Source organism: Panthera uncia, chromosome F2, assembly GCF_023721935.1.
Source record: "Panthera uncia isolate 11264 chromosome F2, Puncia_PCG_1.0, whole genome shotgun sequence".
NCBI lineage: Eukaryota > Metazoa > Chordata > Mammalia > Carnivora > Felidae > Panthera > Panthera uncia.
In genome coordinates, this window is record NC_064812.1 from 8,781,973 (window position 1) to 8,795,597 (window position 13,625).

Genomic DNA, 13,625 nt, shown 5'->3' on the forward strand with positions numbered 1-13,625 from the left:
TAGTTTAATTAGAGAGTCAGCAGGAGGGATGGGGGCCACCACGTGACTCCCAGCACCAACTTGCACAAGCTGTAATTACAGGCACAATCCGCCTCCGAAGCGGGTTTGCTAGGGGCTGGGCCCTGTTAAGGGCCATCAAGAGCTGGCTCATCGTCATCCGTGTGTGTGTGTGTGTGTGTGTGTATGTGTGTGTGTGTGTGTGTGTGTTGAAAGGACTGCCGTTAATATGTCCTACAGAAAAGTTCCAGCCTGTTAGGAAACTTCTGAGACCATGAAGGGCTTCCCAGGGTCCGGAATGCCTCATGGCCTAGCCCCCAGAGCACGGGGTCTGTGTTTGAGAGGCGCGGGTTCGAACCTGGCTCTGGTGTGGACCTCGGAAGATTCCCTGCCGTCAATAAATCTGCTCAGTGAATATTCCTCTCTGGGCCTGGGGCTGATGCTAGAATCAAATGAATGAATGATTACCAAGCGGCTGACACGCAGGTGACAGTACATCTCCCTTCTCTCTCTCCTAGAGGAGATTTACTGGCTGGCCAGTAAATCACTGAAAATAAATGTCCTTATGTTCACTCCAGGGTTGACAGACGTCAACCTGCTTTGCTGCAGGGCCTTTACCTTCGATCCACTATTCCTGCAACAAATTTCTACCCAGTGCCTGCACCTGCCAGGAGCATTTGGGATGCATCAGGGAACAACACAAGATAAATTCTCTGCCCTCTGGGGGCTTCCAGTTGAGCTGGAGAGCCTGATGGGTACATGACAGGTTTTGTAATATAGAAAGTTCAGCGGTGAAAAGGATATGACACAGACGAGGCCAGCAGGGCAGGAAAGGGGGTGGGGGTCCCGGACGGCGAGGGCTGAAATTGCAAATCGGATCATCGGGGTGGGCCTCAGGCCAGCGGAGCCGAGACTTGGGGAGGTGAGGGTGAGGGTGTGAGCAGCCGAGTGGGCAGGAGCGGAGGCCAGCGTGGCCAGTGCAGTGGATGAGGGCAGGGGAGCCAGAGATGAGACAGAGGGAGGGAATGGAGGGCGGAGTGGCTGGTGTGGCCCCACCTGCTTTTGCTTCAGGAGGGACCGGGAGAAGGGCCCTCTGTTGCGGCTTGCAGGTGCCGCCCGCCAGGGATGGGGGTCCGTGTCCGGGAGAGGCAGAACAGCCAGCTGCCAGGGGCCTTTGAGTCGGAGCCCCCTGTTCTCTGGGCCAGTAAGGAGCTCACTAGCCACTGCTTCCTACTGGCCCCTTCTCCTGCCACGCCAATCCCTTGATGCGGCTGCAAAACCCAAGGTGATCTTCAGAGATCTCCCCACACCCCCAGGGCTCTGATGCGGAGAGAGATGGCCCTCTGGAGCCCTCCCTGAATCCCGCCCCTCTTCTTGGACCAGGCAACACCTCCTTCCTCTGGGGCTGGGGCCTCGGTGCCCAGGGCCCCCGGGATGCCCTCCTCCACTTCTTTGGTGGCGTCACTGGGCAAATCCCCTCTCGTAGGACCTTCAAGGTGTAGCTCTCCACGACTCCACCCCCACCGAGGGCTAAATGCCGAGGGACGTCCCTGCCAAGGATGGTCTCTGTCTGTATGCCCTGCCCCCGGGGCGCACACTCAGCAGGAGAGTCCTTTTAGTCCTTACCCCACAGCCATCTGGCTCCTGCCCTGTCCCCACCGGGCCACCGTCTCCAGGGCCACTGATGGTGCCCCTCGACCCACCCGGGCCAACGCTGCCCTCATTCACCATTGCCGTCCTGGTTCTCTTCCCTCCTCCACTCAGGGATCCTCCCGTCTCCGTTTCCAGAAACCGCTCTGCTCCAGGCTCCTTTCTGGAACACTTCTGCTGTCCTGCTCACTTCCACTTGCTGAGGTCCCCCAGCTGCCATCCCTGCCCTCTTCCCTTCCCCTTCCGTCCAGGCAGGCTGAGAGGCAGCACTGGTTCTTCCCTTTGCTTTGATAATGACCGGTAGGTTAATGGTTCCTAACTCTCTCTCCAGCCTGCACTTCAGCCCCGCATATCCAAGTATCTCCCACCTCCTGGGAATCTCTCGGGTCCCTGGAACTCTGCGTGAGCACAGTTTAACTCCATTGTCTACACATGTTCTTCCTTACCTCCAGACCCTTTCCCTGTGCTTTTTCTGTCCTCAATCACCAAGACCAACAGCTGAAAAGAGACACGCTAGCTGACCCCCCCCTTACTCTCCCCTCCCCCAACATGCTACTGCACCCCAATCCTAGTACGTCTTAACCACTGTCCTGTCCACTCCTCCTGCCCTATCTTTGCTCATTCCCTCATCAGCTTCTACCCCATCCTGGAGCAGAAACACCAACACTATCTGTGGCAGGTGGGGATTCGGGGAGAAGGGTACACAGAAGGTCCTTAATTAATTTTGGTACACTGGTTACTCTTGGAGTCATGCAGCATGGTTATGGCATCATAGGTTTGAGAAGAAGAGACCCAGAATAGAATTTCCAAAGGAAAAATAGGCAGTCTGTCAGAGGTCACCTGATTCTTGCAAGTCTGCAGGGATAGAGGCATGAATTAATGGATGCCCCCCCCCCCCAGAATTCTCTAGAGCTCAGAGGTAGACGGAGACAGATATTCCTTTGCTCATTTAATGGATATAAATTCAAGGCCTCCTGGGCCAGCAGCGGAGGATCCAAACGAACACGGCACGGTTCTCGCCACGGAACAGAGCTGGTAAAGCTGAGGAGGCAACTCATCGGTGAGCAAACCACCCCATGAAAACTGGTAAAGGGTTTGCATCCTGGTGCAGAAGGCGTGGGAGGCACCGTGGTCACGTCCTCACCCGCCACGCTCCCAGATCCGGTCAGCAATCCCTTCCCCTCACCCCCTGGGATGGCCCCCATCCATGTCCCTGGGGACCCAAGTCCTGTCCCGTCCAGCAGCCCGACCTCTGACCTCCGCTCAATGACATCCGACCCTTGACCTTCCTTTCAGAAACACGCTTTTCTTGGCTTTTGTGACATCAAATTTTCCTGGTTTCCTTCCAAACCTGTGTCTACAGCAATGACCTCTCGCCTGAACTCCCACCGTGTATACCCAACTGCCCATCCAAGGTTTATCCCAAACCTGGTTATTTCTCATCATTGCCATGCCTATCATTCTCATTTGACTTATTAGCTTGCTTCCTGGGCTTCCTAACCCAGGCTGATCTGGTCTCTACTTTGTTACCTCTCCATAGTCCGTTTTCATTAGAGTTGCCAGAATGTTCTTTTAAAAGAAAATAAATCAATATAACCACTCCCTAGCTTAAAACGTTCCAGGGGTGCCTGGGTGGCTCAGTGGGTTGAGCGTCCGACTTTGGCTCAGGTCATGATCTCGTGGTCCGTAAGTCTGAGCCCCACATTTGTCTCTGAGCTGTCAGCCTGCTTCGGATTCTGTGTCTCCCTCTCTCTCTCTGCCCTTCCCCCCCCCCCCTTAAGATAAATAAAAATTAAAAAAAAAAAAAAACACCTTCCAGTGACTGCCTACTGAAAGTAGGACAGAATCACTCTCCTGATGCCTACAAGATCTCATCTAATGGGTCACCTCCAACATATCCAACTTCTGTTGCTGCCCCTCCCTCTGTGATCCACAGAGGGAGATCCTAGCCCTCCAGCCTTCTATGTCCTCCAGATCTCTGCCACAGGGCCTTTGCACTAACTCTTCACCCAGCTCTCCCCAGAACTGGCCCCGTCTCATCATTCAGGTCTCAGTCCTCCCTGCCAAGGAACCTTGGATTCATGTTTCTATTCTCTTCAGCACTTTTCAAGATCTGAAATTCTTTTAAATACATATATTTTTTTATTTTAGAAAGAGAGAGAGAGAGAGCATGAGTGGGGGAAAGGGGCAGAGGGAGACAGAGAAAGAACCTTAAGTAGGCTCCAACTCAGCATGGAGCCTGAGGTGGGGCTCAATCCCACGACCCCGGGATCATGACCTGAGTTGAAATCAAGAGTCAGACACTCAACCGACTGAACCACCCTAGGCGCCTCAAGATCTGAAATTCTTAATGTATTTGCTCAGCCATCATTGTCTGTGTCCTCTGCCCGGAATGTGAACCCTACAAGCTGGGAGCTTTATCTGTTGGGGTGACGCCTTTCCCCCAGGGCCTAGAAGAGAGCCCCTTAATGAGCATACATTGGACGTGTGCATGAATTCATGCAGGGGTGTTCCTGCCTCTTCCACGTGCTGTGGATGTTAAGGGACAAGGAGCCAACTTCTCCATCAGGCAGAGCAGGCCTAGTGCCCAGGGCCCACCCACCATAACTTTAGGGGCCTATGGAAAAAAAAAATGTTCCTTTCAGTTTAAGACCAGAAGAAAGAAAGAAATGTAATAATAATGAATTTGTAATAATGAATCCAGCATGGCTCACATTCATCTTCACTAATGCGATCATAAAGTATTTTTACTCTTTCATGGGGGACAAGCCAACCCCGCCGATCTCCAGCTTTCTCTGAACCGAGCCTGGTAATCCCACCTGGCAGGGTTTCAGAACACTCAGACAAGGCGCCCTGTGTGAGCCTGGGGGCTGCGGCACCGCAGCGGAGGGCTTACGGTGCTGCAGGGCGGTCCGGAGCCCAGGACCCGAACAGGGCTCCCTGGTGTTGGGAGCTGTCTCCTCTGCCTAGAAGCCCCCCCTGATCGCACTGCAGGAGGCAGGCAGGGCTGCTCTCACTGCTCCCACTGAAGGGTAAAGACAGAGCAGCTCAGGCTGGCTAAGCAACTTGCCTGAATTGCGTGACCGAAACCAAGAATTGAGACCCATTTTTCTGATTCCAGGTCATGGGCTCTCCACGGGGCCCCCGCCATGCCCGAGTCCAGACCCTAACACCCACCTGCCCGAGGGCCTCTTACTGGAAATGGTGTGCACTCGTTGGGACTCTTGAATGCTCCCCCTGCTATAATCTGTCACCAAAGGCTTGATTTTCCTGTGCTGGGGCTGGTGCCAGCGCCTCGGGCTGCCAGGTGCTGCTTCCAACTCTCAGACGGGCTGCCTTCCCCTCCCCACTCCCCGAAGGGCCCCCACTCCACCTGCTCCTGGACGGGGCCAGCTCCTGCCCAAGCTCGGGGCACGGTGGCGGCGCTGTTTCAGGATTTTTCTCGCCTTCCTTGGAGATGCTTGTGCTTGGAGGGGAAGGCAGAACAGTGCATCTTGGAACAAATCTGCTTTTGATCATGCAAATTAATGCCCGGTTAATGTAGGCAGACTGTCAATTTCACCAGTTAGAGAGAGACACAGAGAGAGAAAGAGAGAGAAAAGAAGGGAAAAATCCCTACCATAGCGGCTGATGAATTTCAACAGAAAGCTGCGACTTCAGAAAATAAGATCATTCTCGGAGAGCGGAGCCTTTCCAGGCATCTCAGGCAGCCGTGATGCTCCACGGGTACGTTGTTAACTTTGCTGGTGTCACCGGGACGCTGTGTGGACCGTAGCTGGCCTGGGGTGGTAGGTGGGTGAGGATTCTCACACAGACTTGCTGGAAGCCCTGCCCACCCACCCTCCTTGGTCTGCGGGATTTGGTGGGTCTCTGCTGAAGTGATGGGTGGGTCCAGGGGCTCATTTGGGGCGGGAGGGACGCCTACCACTCCTGTGACTTCCCCGGGGAAGCCGGACGGTGTGTGTTTGTGGGTTGGGCTCTGGATGGTATGAATGCAGGGCTGGCATAAGGAAAAAGCGCGTGTGTGCATCTGCCATGATTTGGAAAACCGGCTTGGGTCAGGCGAGGTGATTCAGCGGCTGTATGTCCTTTGTATCCTTGCTTTCCCTGGATAATTCTCTGCATCGGGGACAATAGCTTGGGCACTAATCACGGTAATACAGTTGAAGAATTCAGGGCAAAACTAATGTTTATTGAGCACATACTATTTGCCAGACACGGCTGCGTATATGGTTTCATTCAACAACTTAATGAGGGTCTTGAGTAATAATCTCCCAATTTTACAGATGGGGAACCCGCAGCTCAGGTTCTGGGGGACCCAAATGCTCCTGCTTATATTCTGTGGACATCCAGGATGCTCCCCCTGCCCGCTGACAGCTGGTCTGGGGGATGGGGTCCTGGTCAGCTCCTTCGTCATTGTGATCCTCCTGCTGGAGATGCCACTGTGGGTCCAGCAACCCCCTCGTCCCCTCTCCATAGAGTGTGTATCAAACTGTATTTTAATCATTCACTTTTGCTCATTTTCTGTCTCCTTACCTGACTGCAAGCTCCTTGAGGGCAGGGATTTAATGCGTGTTTATGCTCCAAATACCCAGCACAGCATCTGGCACATAGTAGGTGACCTCTCTGAGTGTCGCACGACAGAAACAAACGGATCTCTGTGTTGGGGAAATGCGCTGGACACCTGCTCTAGGCTGTGGTGGTTTTCTGCAGCGTTCTGCTTCTCAGCACAGATGGGCGGGAGAAGCGGGGCTGACTCGGAAGGATTCAGGAGAAGGAATCGCTGAGATTGAGGCCCTCTGGAATGTGCCATCCTGGGATAGCTGGTCCCAGGTACTATGGAACCTTCTGGCGGGGGCGGGGAATGGAGAAACCTACAAACCCAATCTGAATGAGGGTCACGAGGGAAGGCAACACAGGGGCGCTCACGGGCAGGGTGTTTTCAATACTGTGTAGAAAGGGCAGCTGGTGGCCAGGTTCCCACTCGTGTGTCCGCACTAGTGTCGCCGTCCTGTGTTGGCCAGGCTTCCGAGGACTCCTCGGGGCTCCGACGGTGTCTGGGAGGGTATACAGGGGGTGCCGATGCACTCGCCGTCCCTGGGTTTAGCGCACGTGGGGTGGTGAGCAAAGTACCCCATTGGGAGCCAAAGGATCTGCAGTGGAGACCCGGCTTTGCCCATGACTCATGTGATGATCTCTGGAAGCCACTTCCTTGACGAAATGGTGTTAAATACCAGTTCGTGGACATCTACCTCCCAAGGTCATGGCTGGGCTACTGCAAGAATGCAGGTGAAAGTGCAAAGCCGTCTGCACCTCACAGCCCTGGTGCCAGCCGTGTTTGTGTGCACACGAGTACCCACCACCCTCGGCCGGTGAGAAGCCCTTGGAGGGAAGACCCGGCTTTTCCCGGCCGGAACAGGAAGAGGACGACTCTGGAGTTAGATCTGGATTTGCGTTCTGCTCTCTCTGAGCCGCGTTCTTGTCTGAATAAATAATAGATAATGGATGATGATCCCTGCTTCATAGGGTTGTTTGAGGATGAACTATTTCCTTGAAGGCTCCTAGGTTAGATTCTGGCACACAGTGGGGTCTCCCCACTGGTGTCCTTTCGATCTAATCAAGAGTCGTTGAGCCCTTACTGTGGACCACTTTCCTAGGCACTGGAGATAAAGCAGAAAGCAAAACAGATAAAGTCTCAGTGCTCGTGGGCCTGGCAGTCTAGTTGAGGAAGAAATACAGTAGATAAACGAATATTTAACACGTCAAGGGGTGTGAATGCGGAAGATGGGGCGGGGGGCAGGATAAGGAAGAGAGAGAGAACGTTCGGGATACGGCTGCCCTTTCCACCTGAGGGGTCAAGCAAGTTCTGTGAAGAAGCAGACCCTGAAGGAGGTGAGGCGATGAGTTATCTGGAGAACCTTCTGGAAGAGGGAACAGCCAGTGTCAAAACACTAAGATGGGAGCATGCTTGGCATAGCTGGGGAACACCAAAGCCGTCAGTTGGGATTAAGCGGAGAGAGCAAGGCGGGTAGCAGGAGGTGGGGTCACAGAGTGAATAGGGGTCTGCATCGGGTGGTGGTCTTTCAAGGACTATGACTTCCTCTGCAGGAGCTGAGGCCACCGGAGCGCTTTGAGTAGGAGGTGGGGGTGACAGGATCGGACCTAGTGTGAAGGGATAGCTCTGGCCACTGTGGTCCTCATAGACCGCAGGGGGTGCAGGGAGCCGGTTGGGGGGCTGTTACGAAAGTCCTGGAGAAGGATGGTGGCATGGCTCAGGGTGGTGGCAGAAGAGACAGTGAGAGGTGGCTGGATCCTGGACGCACTTGGAAGATAGAGCCAACCAGATTTGCGGACAGAATGCCGGCAGGGTGGAGGAGAGCCGAGTGAAGGCGACCTTTAGCCTGCAGCCCGGCACACAGAAGCAGGATCGCTGTTCAGTGAGACGAATTCAGCAGGAGAACATGCACGTTGGGGTGGGACGCAGGGGAGTCGGCAGCTCCTTCTGGGTGTGTTAGGAGCTGGGACTTGTAAGACGTGTAAGTGACGATGGCAAATAGACTGTGAGCCAAACCAGTCTAGGGCCCCAGGGAGAAGCCCAGGCTGGGGGTGTAAGGCAGGGCTGGAGGCACACGTTCAGGAGACAGCAGCACGTAATGGCATCGGAAGAGAGACGCTAGCTTCAACTCCGACCGTCACTATGTCCTGCTCCCTCTCGGTTCCCCGCATCAGCACCCGGATGGGTTCCCGGCAGGACCAGGCTCACAAGATCACAAGATCAGGGGCTGCGCTAGCACATGTTCAGAGGAGAATGATCGGAGAAGGGAAGTAAGAGAGGGAGGCTCTAACCAGGAGTAAATGTGCCCAGGGCGGCACTGGCCCAGGATGGGGGTTTGGGTAACAGCCGTGGAACAGGGCCGGCCGCTGCTCCGCCATGCCCTCGGAGTGCCTTCCCTATTCTGGTGCCCAGGCTCAAGGGCACACTTTCCCAGCCACGTCCTGGTCTGGGCCGTGAGCTCCCGTCAGCAGACACAACCTTTCTTTGGGTGTGCGCCCAGGAAACATCTTCTTGAAAGCCTCAGAGGGAAAGTCAATGAGAGGATGGAAAACGCATTGTTGAGGAGGGACCCCAGCCCTCTGGATCCAGGCTCCCGGCTGGGTGGGTGGGGGGCTCAGATTTTCAGGAAAGAGCCGGGAAACTCTCTGACATGCTACAAGAGAGGACCAGGGAAGACCAAGGTGGCCACGTGGCCACATAACCCTCTTACAATGGGCTGGCATAATCAGATAATACAGATCAGGGCTGCCCTCTGGGCCACCACAGCCCCAAATTCGTAAGAGCCCGCAGCCCCCAGGTCGTGGAGGCTTTTCCACTCCGGGTGGAGGGGTCCCAGGACCTGCACCCCCCTATCTAGGGTGATCCCCAGGCTCCTGGGAGTGTAAAAGTAGCCCTTCCTCTCTCTAAAGTCAGAGATGGCTGGCATAAATTGTCAGCACGCAGTCCAAAGAATCAGAGCTGTGTGCATATTGTCTCTCCGGCACAAAGATTCCCACATCCCCGCAGGGCAACATAAAATGAGGGGTTGCATGGAAAAGGGGCCAGGCCAGTGGCCATTTCTGTCCACTGTGCCCATGCCACAGGGCATCGTCTCCAGCGCGGTGCACCCCGGTGGCGCAGCACGAATCTAAAAACACTCATTTCTTTCCCATGCTTTAAATTTGTTACGTTTCCACGAATCTTTTGCAGCAATGCCGCATATTAGTACAGGAGCACGCCTGTGCATAATTTCTACTAAAATGATTCCACTTACTACTTTTGAACTAACGAGGGGCTAGATCAGAAGTCATCCAAAGACCCGCGACTTGAGAGAAGAAAGGCTGGGGCCAGTGGTGGAGAAGGGGCACCTTGTCAGGGCTTCCTGAGTGTTAGTCTGGTTCAATAATTAAGTTGCAGCCCCTTGAAATAAGGGCCGTGTTATACGTGGGTGCTCGGCAGAAAGATATAGAAATGGACGCAGAAATGGATCAGAAATGTAAAAGTTCTTTCTCAACTGGACAGAAGCTAACAGTGACTAAGTGCTACACACACACACACACACACACACACACACACAGTACTCTCTCCATCTACACACATACCTCTATATACACATATTATTCACATTATATGTAGCATATATACATATATACATATAATATATGCATATGTGTGTAGTAATATTAGTATTATTTAAAATTTTTTTAATGTTTATATCTTTTGAGACAGAGAGAGAGAGAGAGAGAGAGAGAGAGAGAGCAGGGGAGGGGCAGAGAGAGAGGCAGAGGAGAATTCCAAGCAGGCTCCACACTGCCAGCGCAGAGCCCGAAGTGGGCTTGAACTCACGAACCACGAGACAAACTCATGACCTGAGCTGAAATCTCGGACGCTGAACCGACTGAGTCCCCCAGGGGCCCCAAGTAATATTAAATTCATAATATTCTTGTTCACACTGCCATCTCTTCTGAGATAGCCAATGTTCGTGCTTGCTGTAGGTAGAACTTTCCACCCTATAATCCTTTCAGGAAGAAACATAAAATTACGCGCATTTACATATTTACAGATGCGTACATGCTGGCTGTTTTAAAAAAATACGGACGCTACCTTAATTTCACGTTGCTCCCCAATACGTTTTGTTTTCCACTTAACGGCACATCACACGTAGCCCATCACACGTCTCCCTCAAGTCAGGAGAGATGTATCCGGTCCGTCCCTCCCACCTCCCGCGTCATAGTTTACAGTTTGTGTGCAGCTCAACTCAGGCCACCATTGCTCCGTTAATGCACATTTGGGTTGATTCCAACGTTTCGCCACAATAATTAACGTCCTGATAAATACTCTTGTATGTATATATCAGGTCAGAGTGGTGTTTTTACTGCTGTGAGACAGATTCCCCTCAGTGAGACATATTACCGGAGGGAACAGAATAATCCGAGGCAATGCAGGACACCATTAGGCTGCATGAATGATTTTTTTTTTTTAAATTCCAGTTACGCCGCCTCATATTCAATGGAGCCAGACAGTGCCCCGTGTTGAGTGCCTCTTCTCACTGTGTTTCTTTTGCACTCGGCAGTCACCATCCCGGGCTTGGCAGCCTAAAGGGTGCGTCAAGAGTGGCTTGACGAGGCCAGCCAGAGGAGAGCCTACCTGGCCTCTTTCAGGGCCGGCCACTTCATGGGGAGGGCACCTGGTCAGAGCAGGAAGTGAGTGTTCAAAGAGACAGAAGACTGGGGCGCCTGGGTGGCTCAATGGGTTAAGCGCCTGACTCCTGGTTTCGGCTCAGGTCATGATCTCATGGTTTGTGAGTTCGAGCCCCGCATCGGGCTCTGTGATGACAGTGCAGGGCTTACTTGGGATTCTCTCTCTCTCCCTTTCTCTCTGCCCCTCCCCTGCTCACACTCTCTCTCTCTGTCTCACAAAATAAATAAATAAACTTAAAAAAAAAAAAAGGGACAGAAGACCTCACAACTGTCTCTCACTTTGCTGTGTCTCCAAGCAGCCATACGAAGCGGCCTTTGCCAGGTGCAGGGTATGACCCCGCCCAGCTTCCCCAGGTAAGAAAACCCATATGGTGTTTGGGCTGCCTTGCCAGGATAGCAGAGGGCACCCTTTTGTCCTTCTCCAGCCCTCAGAGGGACAAGCATCCCTCATGGAGCAGGGGCACCCACAGCCTGGAAGCCCGAAGCTCACAAGCTCCTCGGTCAGCCTCTGCTCGCTGCTTCCCGGGGCGATTTGCTCACAGATGGGGTTTTGGATGTGGAGGCGAAGACGTCTGTGTTGCTCACAACCTTGCAAGTGTCTTAGGTCCAAAACGACTCCACCCATTACCATGTCCCACGGTCCTTATGCAGCCTGTGCCCACAGCAGTTTTTTAGGGATTGGTTTGTAAATGAGCAAGTAAGTCCATGACTCTGGGCCCCCGGTCAGGCTTTAAGGACCAGAGTCACTGGGGCACAGTCTTCAGGGGACCTCTGAGGCTCTGCCCCGCCTACCTTCACGGCTTTCGCTCTGTTGATGAGCCCGTCATCTTGAGAACTCCCAATTAGCAGATCGACCTTCGTCCGCGGAGACCTCTGCAGTGCCCTGGCTGGAGCCTCGCGGAGGTACTGGCCGTCAACCACAGGACCCCAGTAGTGGAAAGGGCCACTCACGGCCAGGAGCTACATTGGGTGCAAAGGGAGGCCATTATGTGTATGGATTTTATCCTTTCTTTAAAAAAAATGGTTCCAGAAGAATCAGTTGCATTGCTTCACTTGGTCGGGTTTTAAGCATAATGGATGCTGACGCTGGCTATCCGTCCGGGGCCTTGTGGGGAAATTGGAGGAAAATGACAAGAACAACAGGTAGGAAGGACACTGGGCCACAGCCAACAGGAAGGCAAGTATCGCTCTGAGCGATGGGTGGTCCGCAGGGAGCTGTCCAGGGTTTCCGTTCCGCGGTGAGGACGGATCCATAGGGAGGAATGGGCAAGCCTGAGCCCGTAGGTGTGTGTGAGGGAGGCAGGACACCGACTGAGGGACGGGCGGTGGCCAGAGACAGGACCCAAAAGGGAAATTCATCAGTTCTAGCCACTGTCTCACTAGCCCACGCCTGGGGGAGCTGGGGGTCAGACTTGCTCCGGGTCGGTGGGTCCGGGCCCAAAGCTGAAGGAATCAAGCCCTTGGCTGAGATGACAACAGAGCTTCCTGCTACTGTCCCCTTCATCAATGTCAGGGACAGCCCGAGACTGTGGGCTGGAAGCAGGGTCTTCGGAGTCTGGAAAGGGGAGCGCACAGCTGTCCTATCTAAGAGGATGGGCTGGCCCCGATCCACTGCAGCTGTGACCACAATGCTTAATCCGTGTGGCTGTCACCTGACACCGTGCCACCACGGTCCCGGCACAGGTGAGGCCCTTCGCACGTGTCACTTCATTTTATCTTCCCAGTGTATAAGGCCCCTATTGTATTTTGTATTTATATCTTACAGATTAAATCCAATGTGCAGCCAGTTCTGTCCACCTTCCGTGCCCATGTTTGGTCCATCACATACTGGGCCCGGGCACGGTGCTGGGGTCAGGAATGTGCATTCCAGTTCCGGCTGGTCATCAACCTACTGCGTGGCCTTGGGTGGGTCAGGTGTCCCTTCTAGGCCTGGTTTTCCACTTGTAAAAGATTAGAGAGTGTCCCTCCCCAATGTGCATGCAGGTGCCCACCTTGGTCTGGGCGTCATTAAGGACACTAGCAGGCTTCTGGCGGAGGCAGGACACCATGTCTTGGATGGACGAGGTGGGGCAGCCGACCTCCTCTGCCAAAGCAGCTGCCTGCTGCCGAGCCCTCTCCTGGCTGATGACAGCAGCTGGGGAGAACACGGAGCCACCCTGGAAGAGAAGGCAGACTCAGGACACGTAGTCTAGATGTTCTCCTTCCCACCCCAGCTCGGCCCGAGACCTCAGGGCCACATCAGGGCTCTGTATCTTTCATCCACACTTGGAAGTCCCAGGACCCTTCCCATGGATGTCCACAGGCATTTGGGAGGTCAGGACGGATCAATATCGTATCAACATGCTGTGTGATCACGAATGAATGTCTCTCCGGGCCTCAGTTTCCTCACCTGTGAAGTGCGGGCGCTGGACAGAGTGATCCACTGAGTAAATTTGTATATTAAGGCCGAGGGCCAATGGTCGTTGAACAAGGACAAGGACCAGAACTGTCCTGTGCGAAGAGAACTGTGGGGCCACGCCCTGCCCCACCTCCCAGGTCTCCTTAAATAGCATGTTTCCTGGCTCAGTGAAGATAGAATTAGACTTTGAAATAGATGCCCACCTAGAAGGTGATGGAAACGCAGTCACTGTACAAGTGAATCGTGCCTGCAGAGTTTGTGCAAATCTGTCAGATGCCGGCTTGCTGGGAACATTTCCCTTCTAGGAACACGGCTGGTGGCAATGGCAGGAGGTCCATCCGCCCTG

General features: G+C 53.8%; 1 protein-coding gene across 1 annotated transcript in view; it reads right to left on the bottom strand.

The window, feature by feature from the left end:
- The window catches only part of LOC125924384 (thyroglobulin-like), a 38,299-nt gene extending 25,061 nt beyond the window's left edge, over positions 1-13,238 (bottom strand). The window contains exons 1-2 of the mRNA XM_049632885.1: positions 12,873-13,238; positions 11,674-11,841 (exon numbers count right to left, since the gene is read on the bottom strand). Coding sequence (XP_049488842.1) covers positions 11,674-11,841; positions 12,873-12,929 — 225 coding nt within the window. The 5' untranslated portion in view covers positions 12,930-13,238. The remainder of the gene's footprint in view (positions 1-11,673; positions 11,842-12,872) is intronic.
- Positions 13,239-13,625: the final 387 nt, after the last annotated feature.